At 44.1% G+C, this 17471-nt stretch overlaps 1 protein-coding gene across 3 annotated transcripts in view; it reads left to right on the forward strand.

Moving 5' to 3' along the window:
• The first annotated feature begins 334 nt into the window (after positions 1–334).
• arid1b (AT-rich interactive domain 1B) overlaps positions 335–17471 on the forward strand; it is a 161683-nt gene continuing 144546 nt past the window's right edge. For all 3 annotated transcript variants that reach the window (XM_063908161.1, XM_063908162.1, XM_063908163.1), the window contains exon 1: positions 335–1862. In XM_063908161.1, coding sequence (XP_063764231.1) covers positions 603–1862 — 1260 coding nt within the window. In that variant the 5' untranslated portion in view covers positions 335–602. The remainder of the gene's footprint in view (positions 1863–17471) is intronic.

The raw sequence follows: 17471 nt of genomic DNA on the forward strand, positions 1-17471 counted from the left end.
GTTTAAAAGTAATATGCACTTTGAACTCAAGGGAAGGGGTCAATCCGTGGCTGTCTGAGCTCCGATTATTAAAATAAATTAGGATCTTTGAACACAGGAAGAACATGTATGTCATATAGGATTAATGCAGTCATCAGTGAATCCTTTTTAAAGTAAAAATCAACCTTCTTAACAACGTAAAACACACAAACACATCCAAATTCAGTGCGCGTAATGGCTCGATCCAGTCCGGATTTTCCATGCGATGCGCGTCGGAGCCCTGGAGGTGGATAAGCTGGTAGAGCCCGCTCTCTCTCATGCCATGCTGGGCCACAAGGGCTCCGGGAGACGCTGCTACATATTACCGAGAACCGGGATGGAGGAGAGGCGGAGGGGGGAAGGAAAAAAAAGTTTCGTTTAAACCTGGCAGAGAAACTTTCAACATGAAGCCTCACTGACGCACCATTTCAACACCACCACCAGAGCTAGAACAAAGCTTGCTTTTCCACTGAATACATTTTTCTCCTCCCAGCTTGTGTTTTTCTTCCCTCTTGTATTATTCTCTGTGCGTGCACGGCTGGTCGGGGCTCGCTGTCACTGCGCGCTGAGATGTTGGAGTGACCATGGCTGCGCAAGTTGCATCGGCTCCGACCAGAACTAATAACAAAAATAAGAAATTGTCTAGCGGTTTGGGTCCGGAGCTCAATTCGGGGAAATCAGGAGGAGGAGGGACCGTACAGAGGACTGGACTGATGCTGGGCGCCGGAGATGGGACTCTGAATAATGTAGACCATCACCGCCGAAACGAACTCAACATGGTTCATTCAACTTCCACGACTCACAACGCTTCGGACGGCCACGACAAAGATGGGAATAACCTCACGTCCGCCTCGGCTTCGACTAATTCATCCACTTCCTCGATGGAAACGGGTTTGATTGCGAACCACAAGCTGAAATGTGTGGGGAGCGGAGATCCCCCTCAGTCTCAGCCGCCGCCGCAGCAGCAGCAGCAGCAGCAGCAGCAGCCGCAGTTCGGACAATTTGCGCCACATCAGCAGCGACAGATCCAAAGTAACAACACCGCCAATAACAACGGCCAGGGGCCCCGTGGGGACAGGGGTATGGATCACCAGCACCACGGCGGCAAAGAGAACCTGTTGGGGGGCCAGGGAGAGCCACAGCAACACATGCCAGGAAAAGGTGAGGGGGAGCTCACCTGTAAACCCGCGGAGAGGATGATGGGTACCAGGTATGAACACTCTAACTTGGGGCCAACTAGTAACAACTCTGAGTTTAATAACAACTATTACACTCCGAGGCCTTGTTATGAGCAACATGGCGGACAGCAGCAGCAGAGCAGTGGGATGGGGATAACGCACTCCTCGGCACATAACAGCATGGAGAACTCCCACGAAGCGGGGTACCACAACAGCCAGTACAATCAGTACCCGGCGTACAGGGCAGGGTACGGCAGCGGGGCCTACGGGATGATGGCCCCCACCGGAGGCAGACAACCTGGGAACATGATGATGGGCAGCAACTCATCAGCAAGCCACGGCAAGTCACCTTTGGGAGCTGCTTCGGGGGGCTTTCAGAGGTTCCCGGGACAAACTCAGCAACAGCAGCAGCAGCATCCCTCAGGGGCCACCCCGACTCTCAACCAACTGCTGACGTCCCCCAGCCCCATGATGCGGGGCTATGGCGGTGCATATCAAGACTACAGCAGCTCCACGGCGCAGCAGCAAGCAGGCATGGGCCTAGGGAAAGACGTGGGGCCCCAGTACGGAGCCAACTCGGCTCATGGATGGGGAGGGCAGCAGAGAAACCATCTGCAAATGAGTCCAGGGAATGGAGGGCAAGGGCAAGGCCTCGGCAGGGCGCAGGTAAGTTTTTGGAAAGTTCATTAGTCAGCCAATCAGTGAACTTTGCTTTCACCATGCTGGTGTGTCACTCATTATAACAAGGTGTGTGTGTGTGTGTGTGTGTGTGTGTGTGTGTGTGTGTGTGTGTGTGTGTGTGTGTGTGTGTGTGTTGACAACAAATGTGCCCACAGACCTAGTGCCCCGGACATTATATGTGGATGAGTGTTGAAGTATATAGATCATTTCAGGAAAACAACCTGGGTCATATTTTTGTCAAGGGGATTTTATGCAGAACGTTTAGATTATTATTTTTTTGTGGGCAAAGGTGTTAAATATAATACCTGCTGGAGATTTAAATAGACAGAATATGGGAACATAACCGAAGCAAAAATGTATTTTCTAAATAATTGGCTTCAATGATTTGGCTTTTAAATGAGGCTGTAATTTTTGATAGGCAAATTCATAGGCGCTGTCCATACTCGTGTTTTTATAGATCATATTGTTGTTGTTGTTCACCCTACTCTTTATTTACTTATTTTTATCCATGAGTTTACAAAGCAGCATTAATGTTAGAGAGCGTCAACTCTCTGCCGACGTGGTGTCAGACACGTTGCGAAACGCCCTGTTTAGAGGACGTGTTTTGTTCGAGGTGCTATCCGAACAAAGTAAAACATACCTATAGAAAATGTACATTAACGCTCATTTTAAACGGCGACGTTCTCAAACAATTCTCAACTCTTCGTGTTTTGAAAAATGAACAGACACCGCGGCCGTGCGAAGACAGTGTGTCCCTGTCCGCGCGCTCAGACTCGAGCTGCAGCATGTCTGTGCGCCTCGTTTATTCCCATGCAGCTCGGGATTTGAATAGTGGAGGTAAACTGGCTAAAAGCTCTCGGCACTCCCAGCTCACAGTTGACACCCAGCCTGCCATCTGATTGGCTCCCTGTGGTCCCGCTGGGCAGACTGATACTAGCAAGGCTCCTTGTCCATGGCGCTGTATTGATGCTGCACTCATGTCTGATGGGAATACTCCAGACTTGGAGGCCTTCCAACGCAATAATTGAAGTTTTATGAAGGTTTTGACTGCTCTCGATAATTATTCTCATACTTTTTTCCACACTGAAAAGATTTACAAAAACACTCCAATGTCAGCTCTTAATGACAAAAAGGAAATCATGTGTTTCATAAGGAGTTAACATGTTAAAACGACTTTTTCTGCTTTTATTCTTTGTTGAAGTTTTTTTTAAAGTTATTTGTTATGTTTTAATTATAGTTTTAGAAAAAATATCCAACACACATATCTTAAACATGAGAAGTTAAAGCACAATAGAATTATTTTTGCATTGACATTTTGAAATATAAGGGAACTGTCAGTTTATGTGGATACCCTTTTATTCAACAACGCTGTAGGCTAACCTCTGTTATCTTGCGGTTGAATGCCTTGCTTGAGGGCAACCCTGGTAAAACTAAGGGAGGGAAGAAATTATTCCTCCCCCTGTTTTGGGGGGCTGCACTCAAGGATCCATGGGTGTCCCCAAACCTTGTGATGAACACCAATGTGTCAACAGCGTGCAGCCAGGGGAGGGAGGCACTGCCAGCTCAGATCTCTGCCCCAAAACAAAACAGCAGCCATTATTCTGCAGTTGTTTTTGATGCACTAAATTATTCGTACTGCAGGATGGCACATCTGGACGACTGCAGGGTAAGGTGGTTGAGCAAAGCGTATACTATCTGCAAAACAAAAGCAGTTCATTAGCCTACATTGTTTCAATCAAAGGCAATTTGCGTTGGATGCTGGGGAAATTAAGTGAACGTTTTAGCGTGGGAGTGTTTGCTGCCGTATTGATTGTATCAAATTATGCACTGATAAAATGGTCACTAGAAACCTACCGTAAACTCCCTCCTTAATTATTACTCGTTATGTGCAAACTGGATATTAAGAATATATATACCAAAGAGACTTATAACTCTGATAACAAATCAGTAGGTATAAGAGCCATATCCTATACTATTCATATTCAGCTTTTTGGTGAATATATTTCCAACAAACCAGCTCCCTTAGCAAATCTTACATTTATCATTATATACAGCAATTTTTATTTTTTTCAGTCTTCCAGTTCAGGATTAAGTGCATGTGTGACAGTGTTTTTTTCTCAGCTCTACCTACATTTCACCAGCAGTATATTCACGCTACAAAAGCCCTATGTTTAATTCATATTTGGAGCGGCAGAAGCGTTCTCCTGCGCACTGACAGGCTGTGTGAGAAAGGCGAGCGGTGTAGTGCATAATACTGCCTCCAAATTGGCCCCGTGATATGCCTGCGCTTCACTTCAGAGTGCGTTTGGTCGGAGCACGCCTCCGTCACCTGTTGGCACAGTTTCCTCTCTTTCAAATTCAATTTCCCTCCCCACTGCCTCTCTTCAGGAGCAAGCTGTGAGCGAAACGAGTGCACCTCATTTACACCGCTGTCCCCCCCCCCTCCACTTCATGCTCACTTGTCTAGCCCTAACCCAAAATAAAGACAGAACCCTACCTGTGTGTGTGTGTGTGTGTGTGTGTGTGTGTGTGTGTGTGTGTGTGTGTGTGTGTGTGTGTGTGTGTGTGTGTGTGTGTGTGTGTGTGTGTGTGTGTGTGTGTGTGTGTGTGTTGTGCATGTGTAGACCCACCAGAGTTACGTGTTATTTAGAGGTGTGTGTGTGTTGAACCTGCTCTCGTCAAAATCACGTTGTCCTAGTTTTCAAATAACCAAGGCCTATTTGATTGACAAATAATAGAACCATTTTCAGTGATCAGTTTTTGACCTTCAGCCTCATTGTGTGTTTGCATGTATTGTTACACGCCAGCTGTTTGAAATCCATGCTGTTTCAGCTCAATGTGTGTTTCCTTGCTCGTGTGCAGCGTGTACCTATAGCAGTAATAGACTGCACATGTGCACTCCTAATGACTAAGGCTAACATCATATGAAACAGCATATTCTGTCTCAACCTATATGTATAACAGGGATCTGTCTGTTATCTACTAATGAGAAGACAACACAGACACACACACAGAACAATAAAAGTAATTAGTAGATTTTAACGAGAGCGTCGGAAATAGCGTTATTGCTCACATAATTGCAGCAGTAACTCATTTAAAATCTGACCTAATAAAACAAAAAATAAATGGATATCTACGGCTCCCTCTAATTTATCACTATTATGCTCAGTGTTTTGCCTTTGTTTTTTTAAAAGTGTAATCAAAGCTCAGTAGTTCTACATATCAAAGACGAGAGCCAATCCCATCCTTGGTTAATGTGCTTACCTTGAAATGATTCCTGCTCGCAGTGCTCTCCAGTGCATACTGTTTACATTTCTCTCTTATGAATTATTAGTGTGATACGAACAAAGACTTTATAATAGGAGCAATGCATCAATGTCACATTGTATTATGCGGCTATCTCAGGGAGCCTTGTGCATAGTGATGGGCCTGACTGTGGCTGCTGGAATTTAATTTATGGCTCATGTTCTGCATCGGACAGACAGCCCACGGGGTCCGGTCAGGTGTGTGTGTGTGTGTGTTTAGGGGGCTTTTTTTTCTTCTTAGGGTTGTGTTTTCTGTGTGTGTGTGTGTGTGTGTGTGTGTACAGGCTGGAAACTGCTAAATCCCCTTCGTCAGTACTAAGCAGTCCAACTTTTAACCCCGCCCCTCTCGCAACGACTCTCCCTCTGTCTCTCGCTCTCTGATCGTTCCCGTCAGTCGTTTATTTATGTTGGTTTGTTTACATCTCTGTCTTTGCTAGCAAGCGCACTGCTGATTAGCAACACTAGAGTGAAATTTTAATTTGCTCTGTTGCGTCCGATAAGAGCTCCGCGCAGCTTTTTTTTTCTTTTTCTTTATCTTCCTCGGATGAAACACAGCCTGCGTAGGTAATTGGCAGGCCGGGGTTATCCCTGGTCTGCATGCGGTTCCCACAAAGACATCAATTAATTCAGATTTTAGAAAAAAAATATGAATTTAAAAAACAGTCTGTCCAGTTGCATCACCCGACCTAAGCTCGTATTATAAGATGGCTTAATAAGATGGCTTTTTTTCTCCTTCTGGTTGCACCATGCACTCTCAGCATCCCCTGGAGTTAAAGGTTGATTTGTAAAGGCCCTGAAGAAAGGATTTAATTACTGTGAGCGGCCGCTGATTTGGTGTCAGCTGTTTCTCAGCTCGGTCTTATCCGAACTGCCAGTGTCAGGAGGGAGAAGAAAAATCTAAACCAAAGCAATTTTTCTGGAAGAAAGTTAATTGTGCATATGGGAGAATTTGACTTTTCCGTGTGGATGTAGCTTTCAGGATTTGATTTGATATTCATTTAAATTTAATTTCTCAATCTTGTTTAATTTGTGTCAGCAGTGGAAGACTATACCATGTAATAAAACTACAGGCTCCATCTGGCATTCTGGGATTTGTCAATATTTCCCAGGTCTGGTATTTAATTACATAAAGAACGTAAGCGTGACCACTACTTCCTTTGTGTCTCAAACAGCATTATGGATCTAATAACAATGACATTTCAAATTGCTGTTCACTCTCTTTCTATTATCTGTTCAATTTGTTCAGTTAGAACTACCACCAGCAAAAGGGAAGCCATTAAAAATGTATTAATATTTGTTATTATTCTTAGTGCAGCTATGCAGCTTGAACACTGAAACAAAGGAAACGTCTTGTCGCTGTTAAATGTAGTCACAACTTCTGCAAAGGCACAGTTTTGACATTGTTGTTTGTTTTGGTGGTGAAATTATTTATTTAGTAATATTATTTGTAATTAATGCATTCCTGTGGACAAATGTTCATGTATTAAAATAAGTTCATCGTTTTGATTGTGTAATTTGATCAATTTCAAGACTTTTTTCGATGATATTTTATTGGATTTTAGTTGTCTTTCTAATTCTGATACGTCATGATTTGCATGCATTTGCAGAGCCTCAGCTGCTGCCTTCTCTGTGTAAACAGGCGGAGTATAGGAAGGCCAGAGATGAGATGTAGGCGATATTTGAATTGAGTCACATGGAGAGTCTGCTGACTTCCGAGGAATGGGCCTGGCTGAGCTAGCAGAGAAAGAGAGACAGAGAATCAGTATCGGAACTCTGGCAAAATGCCAGCAGAGTGAAAATCCTCTGCCTCCTGATCTCACCCTGCATCAGCCTTGTAAAATTGCACAAAAAAAACCAAGTATTTACGAGTTTTTGGCCTCACACACACTCAAAGATATTGGGTTTCCTCCCAGCAGTGTGTGTTTGTGTGGCTGGCAGGGTGCCAGGTATTATGGCAGTGGATGCTGTAGTGACACCCCCCACCCACCCACCCTGACCTTCACATATGCTAATTAGCCATGTGGAGCTGCAGAAAGGAAGGACAATTGTTTTCCTTTGTGCTATCTTTCTTTATGACATTTTACTACACATTATACTATATACTAACTAATAAACAGATGGTTTTCTTTTACGTTCACAGCCATGTTTTTTTTCCTTTCTGTTTTCTCTATAAAACAGTCTCTCCTCTTTTATCTGCCTCATGTCCCTGGCTCTCAGTAGCTAGCTGGGTCTCCCCAGGGACCAGCAGTCAGTTCAGAGGTATTTAGACAGACAGCGTATCCTATCGAATATTTATACACTAGTGAACAGATCTGTGTCCCCGCTGAAACACTGTCCTGCTTCTCTCCTCTCTGGACGGCAGAAGAGGGAATGAGAAACGCACTGTGCGGGTCAGTCCCTGTACAAATGACTCATTTTGTGATTGCGGCAATTAATGCAAATTCAAAGAGTCAGCGTGACATTTCTAAGATCCAACCATCTCCTTCCTCTTTATATAATAAAACTAATGGTCTGATAGTTCAGCTTAACAAAAAGAAAAGAGGGTGATAATTGGCGAATTATTGTCAGAAGTTATTATTTTATTTAAAAGAATGGAGGAGAGTTTTGGGGCACTTTTCTTTTTGTCAGTGAAAATGTTTAGTATTTGGTTTTGAGTAGATAATCCACTGAGCCCATTTGATTTGTAGATAGTCACAGAGATTTTGACATAAAAACCCTTGTGTAATCCTTAAAGTGTGTGAGTGGGACTTCATTTGTGAACCTCCACCATCCTTCCCTCCTCTTACCAGCCTGTGAGAAAATCATCATCATAATTATCATCATCATCATCACCATCATCACCATCACCATCACCATCATCTGTCACTCTTTACATCAAAGCCTCTGTTTCCACACTGTACACGGTGCACTCCAGTCACACGTCTCGCTGTTTTGGTTCGACTTGATCCTAATCAGCGCTGGCACAGTGGGACCATTCACTCAGCTATAAGAAAGAAAAAAAAGGAGAATGAAACCGAACAGCACCAGCAAGGCGCTGTCTGTCGTCTGTGAAGCACAGAGAGACAAAAATAGAAAAACGATGGGACCCGGACGACGCCACAAATTTCTGTTGATGGGTTCTGTCTGTTTCTTCGGGTTGTTTCTTTTTCTCTACGAGTTCCATTTTCTCTTTTTTGTCCTTTTCTGTCACACACTCCCGCACGCACTTAAACATAGACTTATGTGTGTTTATCTCTGTCTTTTGTGTTGACTGGTCAACCTTGTATTTCCCCAGCCACAACATATTTCATCTTTTGCTTCTTAACCAAACTTAAGATTGTCCATTTCAAATGACTGTGTGTGTGTGTGTGTGTGTGTGTGTGTGTGTGTGTGTGTGTGTGTGTGTGTGTGTGTGTGTGTGTGTGTGTGTGTGTGTGTGTGTGTGTGTGTGTGTGTGTGTGTGTGTGTGTGTGTGTGTGTGTGTGTGTGTGTGTGTGTGTGTGTGTGTGTGTGTGTGTGTGTGTGTGTGTGTGTGTGTCTGAACAGCGCCAGTGTGTTGTTGTTGTTGTATTGATGATTATAGGCATTGGTCACACAACAGGACACTCTTGGTCAATACTGGCTGAACGCTACCTAATTCAGATCAAATTTATCCTGGCAATTTAGGAAGCAACTTCACACCACATCCTCCAAAAACACACACACGCATATTCGCTCCCTGGATACACTGTGTCGGAGAAAAGGTTACGTTAGTAATTTAGCCTATTCATTTCAATTCAGTTGGTGTTGAACACAGATATTTAGTCAGTTATTTTGCATCACACACCTCTCTGATATGGCCAGACTTGTGTTCTACATTCCAGCCGCTCCTTTAACACAAAGCTGATGAACTGGATTAGATATTGACAACACAAGTGAACTTTATTTTAGAGTTTAAATGTCTTATTTCTTTAAGATGTTAATTCCTTCAAAGGATATCAATACGGTTGGCAAGAGCAGATGTTTGCTGTTCACAGTTAATCTGTGTGTGTGTGTGTGTGTGTGTGTGTGTGTGTGTGTGTGTGTGTGTGTGTGTGTGTGTGTGTGTGTGTGTGTGTGTGTGTGTGTGTGTGTGTGTGTGTGTGTGTGTGTGTGTGTGTGTGTGTGTGTGTGTGTGTGTGTGTGTGTGTGTGTGTGTGTGTGTGTGTGTTCGTCCCTACTCAATGAACATCCATAGTTACTGTTGGCTAAACATGCAAAGGTTACTGTAATGTCAGACACATGCCAGAGGGAAGTGTGGAATACCACATTAACATAATCCATACACAACTGTCCCTTTTACAAACATCACTGTGCCAGGCCTATCGCCGCCGCACTGCAGGAGCACATGACTGCTGCGCTGCGTGACACTGGATGGAGGAACTCCAACACAGTGGCACTCCTCTGATGGAAATACTCTTCCAGGGAAAATGGCTGGTTGTCAGTTTTTGGCATGACTTGCCAGGACAAATTACGATGCTTGAACCTGAAACCTTCCTCCGCTCTACCCTAGGCAAAGGCTGACAGCTTACATTGCTCACACAGTTAGAAAATGCGGAGGTATTGTTGTCTTGTCTGACCCGCTGGCCTCTGGCTGCATGTGTCAACAGTTTGTTGTGTACTGTGAGAACTTCCAACAATTCAGTGGGCAGAGGCTGGATTTGGCAACAATTTGTTGGGAATAAGTCTTGTAGTCTTCAGATGGATTCACTGCAGTGTTAGTGTGGGACTATGAAAATAGCTTTTCAAGGCCTTTTAAGGATCTAAATATCCACAATTTAGCATTAAATGTAGCTGTATTTGCCATTTCTTAACCAATTACGAATATTTTTTCAAGCAGAAATGAATACAAAGAAACTGTGGGACTAATATTTAAAGCATTCTCTGTTAATTAGATGTTTTATGGTGGTTGAGGAGGATGCTGGCCTCTCACCCGCTGGGGCTAGAGTCTGTGCTGACAGTCGGAGTGATTGTTTTGATAATTATGTGTGCATAAGCCCGAGAAGAGGCTCTAGAAAAATGCTTATTTTTTAGTATTTCCAGCTTGGTTTGTCGGTGCTTGTAGCGTTGTTGTGAGGAATCCATTGTTTTCACTCGCATCACAGTTGTTTTAATTAGTCTGTCTTTGGAAATTCCCTGTGTGTTGTGGTTTGCGTTGGACACTGCAGTCTCCCACAGCTCCCAGACATTTCTCAACTTTTTTTCAACACGTTGGCTAAGTTCCAAAACCGTGGAAAACTTCAGCAAGTTAACATTTTTATCAGCATTTTAAAGCATAAACAACTTCTCCATCTCTCTTTTTCTCCACTGTTCTCTCTCTCCCCTGGTCTTCCCATTTGTTTCCAAGTCTCTGTCTTTTGGATGCTAGTTGTGGGTGACCTTGGCTGGTGACTACAGTGCCTCTACTCATTAAGTAGTAAAGATGAATGGTTCCATTATAGCAGGGGGAAAAAACGAGCGGGGCCAATTAGTGGTAATTAACAGCGGAGAGGGCGAAGCGCTCTGGAGGGCACCATGACCTGTACTCTGGAGGGGCAGAGGGGTGCAGAGCGCGTGTGTGTTCTGGGGGGGGGGGGGGGGGTTTAGGCATACATGTGCAGAAAAATTCATATTGGGATAGGTGATAAAAGGTGTGTGTACTGATCTAATGGAAAGAGTATTCTTGCGTGTGAAGGAAACAGTTACATTTGTGTGATCAATGTATGGTAGAGTGTGTGGGTAGGGCTGCCCAACAGAATTACATTATAGTATATGGATATTGTGATTATATCGATTTCTTGTATCATAATATAGACACAAGTGTCTTTTCCTGCACACATTATTTGGTTAAATGAGAAAATAAAGTACTGTGCAAAGAAATCCTGCCCTACAAAGATATACAAATAAAAAAAAACTGTTTGGTACAGATACTCATTACAAAGTGCTCAGTTTACACATAGTGTTTTAGGAAAATGCCCCTACTGTTTCGAACTCCCTTATATTTCATCCCAATATTTCCCAATCATGCATTACTACCTAACAGTAGTCATGCTGTTATTTACCTTTACCCACTTAGCTCTTATGTCAACATAACAGACGACTTTTATGTCAAAAAGATCGTTGTTAAAACATCAATTGTTAACCCTGAAATATCGTGGCCACACCAATATGGTATCTGATCAGAAATATTGTCTATTAGGTGTTCTCCATATCGCCCAACCTTAGGGTTGAGTATCAATATGTGTCCGTCAATGCAATATGGATGTGTATATCAATGGGATGTTTAAGTTTGTATTTGTGTAACCAGGGTAATGGGAAATTGCTTGTGTGAATACAAGCTTAATGCTTACAAGTGGGTGTTTATGTGATGTTTAGGATGTTCACCTGTTCGATAATGATGTACATTGTAACGCAGAGCTGCTCGTGTGTAGCATTGAAGGCATTCTTGCGTGCTGACATATGGGAAAATCACAGGGGAAAACCGCCACGTTTGAGCATTTGGTGGTGACGGAGGTCAACAGCCGGCAACACCTCTCTTTGACTTCTAACCCCTGATATGATGCCCCCCCTCACCCCCCGCCCGCCGCCCGCCGCCCTTTGGTGTGGCGAGGGAGCTCGTTAGGCAAAGGTCTGAGTATAAAAGGCCCTGAAATGCCAAGCCAATATAGCATCAGCGCTAATGAACATTTTGTGATGAATTTTGTTCTTAATTGGGGATTTTATTTTCTGCTGATCTGCAGTATTTTAACATCGCCGCATCAAGGAGAAACTCAAGGTTGTTCACTAAGAGACTCTTACTCTCCCTCCGTCTCTCTTTCACAGCCGCTGCGCTTGATTTATTCACCCCGCCTACCTCCCGTTTTTTTTTATCAGTTCTTGGTTGAAATTGTCACAGTCGTGTAATCCTTCGGGGGCAACTATAGCCGGGAGACACACACACGTTAGCGTGCACTAAGAGATGTGTGTGTGTCTGTTTGTAATGGTATTGGCGGTGAGGGTTTTTCCAGTAGGTAGAACGGGGTCTTGTGTCCAACATGGAAATCCTGGCAAGTCAATAAAGGGATGTTCAATATAAGGCTGTGTGTGACTTTAACAGCCATGTTAGAATTGGCAGTTAGTGAGAGAGAGCATTTGTCGAGGCTGGAGATCTTTTTTAAAGGTATTTTGCAAAGTGCTGCTTTCAGGGCCGCTGGAATTGCAATTCCTAGTAAATGGATGGTTTGAGGAGTATACAATGTATTAGAAGTCAATTGTGCATGGGAGGGCCTATTTTCCATATCGCTAGTCGAACAAGTGTGTGTGTGTGTGTGTGTGTGTGTGTGTGTAGCTGTTGCATCTCTGCCTTCGTGGCCCACACTAACGCATTGAGACTGCACATGCCCCCGCTCCATCTATTCCCCTGTTGCTCGAGCGTCTCTCGGCTCCGTCATGCACAGGTTTGTCTGTATGATAGGGTTGTTGGAGGGGAGGGGAGGGGGGTCACTGTGGGGGCCATGACGAACATTACAAACCATTACCCATAATGGCCTCTTTCCCCACACCCGGCATATCCATTCCCTTTCCCTCTTTTGACATTTATTTTATGACTGCTTACATATCAAATATTTAAATAAACAGAATTGGGGGCTTCGGCTGAGGTTTGCCCGTCAGGGAGTTGCGGCGGGGGGAGAATGGGGATAGATGATGACATTCATTTCCGAAACGAGGAAAGGAAAAAAAAAACAAGGTTGGGTGGTGGTGGCGAAGGGTGGGAGGAAAAGCGGCGGCGGCGGAGAGGAAGGGGAAGAAAAAAAATGCTTCGCTTGGCTCCAATCAAAGCCGGCGGAGGAGGGCCGCGTGTTTTTTTGCTTACGCGTGGCAGCATCGGTTGTGTATGTGTGTACCAGCGAGTGTGTTTATGTGTGTGGGGCTCATCCGTCAGCATTTCCCGGGGACGGGGAGAAGGCCCTTGTGGATCGTAAAAAGCAGCCCGTCGTGCTCAAGCAATATCAATTGTGCGGCAACCGGCAATGAGTTCAGAGCACAAGGCAAAGTAACAAAGGGAGAAAAAAAACACAAGAAAAGAAACTAAGTGTAACACAGCAATGAGAGGAGGTAAAACAAGCAAGGACACAGGGAGGGATTGAAGGTGAGGAATAGGAAGATTTATCTCTTTTCTTTTTTTTCTCCGGGAGAAAGTGGGTGTGAAGGGGAGAGGCACAGTAGGAAGGGGATAAAGAGGAAGGTGTAGATATATGTAGAGAGACAGAGAGTCCTGGGGTGCAGGCGGCCAGTCTTGTGCTGGCTGGCGTCGGTGGGAGGCCCATTACTGTCAGGCTAATCTTAAAATAATTAATTGCGAAGTCGACGCTTTTTAAAGAGTATTGTAATTGAATCCTAAATTAGGCTTGGGAAAGGGGACGCGTCCTGCTTTGCTGCAAGTCTGTTCCCATTCTACATTCACACACACACACACAAATAGACATTAGTGAATTGTGCGCGCAGGCGGGCAAGAGGGAAAGAAAAAAAGACAACAGGCGAAGGAAATGCTAATGAAATGCATATTTGGGGAGAAAGGGGCCATCTATAATTTAGCTGTGCTCTTTGAATGTGAATGATGTGTGTGCAAGCGCTGTGATTTATTTTTGTTGTGCAGAGGGATAATTCTGTCAGAGTAGGCTTTTATTCTTGTAAACAAATGTAGGGAAAAGAGCAGAATAAAAGTGGAGTAATAAAATAAACAGAATGGTGTGAATACATTTAGCTACTGGCATGAATAATTTGTATAGGGGATAGAGGGGTTTGATGAAAGAAAGATGACAGATATGAGAGCTATGATATTGCCTGATGAAATCCTGCGCTGGCCCCCGATTCACTGCTTTCTGAAACTTGTTTTCATTTTTTCTTTTTTTCTCTAATGGATTAGTGCTGTGTATTACTTTCCCATGCACCCGCACAAGTAGGTAGAGCGAACCTTAACAGACACACGCCTAACATGCACCTTATAACCCCTCCAAGGCCCTTTAGCACTAACCTCCGCACCATGGCTCTGCTTAAAACGAGCAGCTCAATGTGCTTTCAGTTACACACACTGCTGCCCACATGGCTCCTGCTGGATGACCCCTACTAAACTATAAGCTATAGAACTTTCTGGATCAAAGCTCTGGGAAAAGGGTCTGCCCTCCATAAACGTCGGCCCTGCTCCATAACTCTGGCAGGAGCCATGGAAGAAAGATGGCACAGGGTGCGAGGTCAGGGAGATGTTTCTAAAAGGCAATAATGGAAACTAGGCAGTCGACAGATGCTTTGTGTCAAAGATAAAAAGTTGAGAAACTGCAATCATGTGTGGGATTTTTAAAGACTTACTTCTATTCATATAAACATTGAATGTCATAGCATATACACTGCAATTATTTATAAAGGGCTTCATTATTCAAAACGTGTGTGTTAATACCTATGAGTGTTGACATACAGATTACTTAAATATCTGAAAGGTGGAGCTGCTTATGTGTTTCCTGTTATGCTACGCTGTGCTTAAATCTCACCTCTGCCAAGTTCCAACACACAAGAACCAGTCGAACCGCTCCACCAACATGTTGGCCCTTGCTGCCGTTCACCCCAATGCACCGGGCTGCGCGGTTCAGGTGCAGCTATAATTTCCTCTGTATTAAAAATCCTTGTCAGAAATTGAATACAATGAAATTCCTCAGCTCTGGCGCAAGAACCTGGCGGCATCAGTATGACAAATCAAACGTTCCTCATGCTGTTTTCCAAATGTTTGAAACCTATTCAACTCTTATTTGGCCCAGATCTAACAGCTATAAACTTAGCTCAGAACATCCCATTTTCTCCTGGCTGACTGGGATGAATAAAAGCGGAGCGGACAATATTGTGGTCTAGCTGAGCACGGCTGACTCTTCTGTCTCTGTGATCCCTCTATCAATAAGGAACACAGGCCTGTCAGAAGGCCTGCCAACTGTCTGGCTGTCCACGCAGCCTGCTCTCTACGCAACATCTGGACACAGATGGTACGCACTAATCACACACACACACACACACACACACACACACACACACACACACACACACACACACACACACACACACACACACACACACACACACACACACACACACACACACACACACAATACTTATACACATGTTTTGCTGATTCTGGCAGACATTCACAGACATACTGTGGATTTACAGTTTGTTGAAACAGTAATTTGTGTTTGTGTGTGTGTGCGTCCATGCATCCACAAACATATTCAACTTACATATTGAATGCTTCACAGGAAATTTCCTATCTAGGTGAACACATAAAATATATTCTCAGAATCAGACACGTGGTGAAATGCGTGTGTTGCTGTTAAAGGATCCTTGGGGTCTCCTGGGAAATATGCACGTCTCTTTAATATGTCTGGCCTTTTAATAAAAACCTGAACATCAAAGGTCGGTCAAGGTTCAGTGTGTAAAACAACTCATGATCAAGGTACTTATTCTGTCCATAAACATGGGCATGCTCTGATTTAGATACTTGGTGTGGGTGCACTATTAATCAATTCTGAATTACTTACTGTTAGATTTAGCTACTGTTTGATTTTATTTTCTGATATAGTAAAAATATATGAGGCTGATGAAAACCAAACTACTAGTGACCAATACCTGACAGCCATTATTTATGGGGTTCTGGTGTGGCCAGCAGATATCCAAGCTTAGACTTCCTGGTGCGCTGCCACAAGTTCACAGTTCGATGAGCAAGTGATGGTTTCACAAGTAGCCTGTTATAAAAACAATTTGAAACTTATAAAGAGTGAAATATTCATCAGACCATGGCCAATGAGCTCCAGGATTGCATTCTGTGAGGAGATATTGTCTCCTCACAGATAATGTACCAAAGCCTGCTTGAACGTGATTGGTCAGTTCGGCTTGGACTACAAACAGACACTACAGTAGACACTTCTGATACCAATGTCCTGTGCTGTTACCTACAGATTCTTTACATGAATGTATGGTCTGTTTATATCAATTATTTTCAGCACAATGTGCAAATAACAATACGGTCTTTTAGATTATATATCACCACATGTTCTTGGTCATATGTTATTCATATGGTCTGGCACATTCAATCCACCGTAAACATGGCTGCCCTGGGGCATAGCAATAATGGGAGTGAATGGTGGAGTTAAGTGTGAGTCAGAGGTGTGTGTGTGCAGTCAGGGCAAGCCATGCATCAGGGCTCCCACAGGGTCTCATTGATCGACCCAGTCCCCCCCCCCCCCACCTCATGTTCCCAGCCAGCTCCAGTGATTGATTCCTAGTCAGGGCCCTGGAGATGGGGGGGCCTGGCCTGGGCTCACAGAGCCTGGGGCCTCCCAGAGGGTGACCTGGAGGGACAGCCTATTTCCAGGGCCCCTTACCCAGGTCGAGGAGCCCATTTCCAGGAAAGACTTCTCAGCGGGGTGCAGGAATGGAGGCTCACATTCATTACGGGAGAAAATTAAGGCCATGTCTGCTGCTGTGACCGCTATATTGAGCTGTGGGGAAAAACAAGGTGGAGTGTGTGTTTGAGTGTATGTATGCAAGAGGTGAGGAGATATTGCTGTGTAGGGGTTTGGGGGGAGGGAATACCACTGTCTCTCATACACACCGACACACTGTTCTATTACCACTGAAAGCTGGAATACATTTTCTGTTTCCACTTACAATGTTCCAGCCTCTAACCTGCTGTGTTCCCATTCACAACGAACACCACCACTGCAGCGAGTCAACAAGCCCCTCTCCGTGTCATTTTACGGCGATAAAATGACATAAAGTAAAACGGAGGGGGAAATAAATTATATGAAAATCCATTTTTTCTAATTAACTTGGTAAATTTCCCACAGAGCTATCAGACGTGGGGGCCCGCCGTGTCGTGCCGAGTCCGATAATGAAATCAATTTGGTTCAAATTGTTTCAGGTGACTTTTAATGAGTATCTAATATCCGCCTGAGGAAGGAAGGTCAGGATATTTGTTTGTTATTTGTGTTCTTTTTATTTAAGTGATGGATCACCCGCAGGACAAACATGGATGGTTTCACCCTGGAGGACTGGCCCGGGCTCCAGAACAAACAGTCTGAATGTAAATCCTTGTTGTTTTGGTAGGGAGCCCCCTATAACTGCACCATGGATATGACCTGGTTTGACAACTTACTTTTTATAGATACTGTGTTATTAGTTCTTATTAATTGCTTCATGAAAGATATATTTTTTTGATGTATTACACCTGTTTTCAGGAAAAGAATCAGGGAGGAAAGTTGGAAAAGAGCCTAATAACAGGGACGGGGGCTTA

This window comes from Eleginops maclovinus, chromosome 19 (assembly GCF_036324505.1).
Source record: "Eleginops maclovinus isolate JMC-PN-2008 ecotype Puerto Natales chromosome 19, JC_Emac_rtc_rv5, whole genome shotgun sequence".
NCBI classification, from domain to species: Eukaryota; Metazoa; Chordata; class Actinopteri; order Perciformes; family Eleginopidae; genus Eleginops; species Eleginops maclovinus.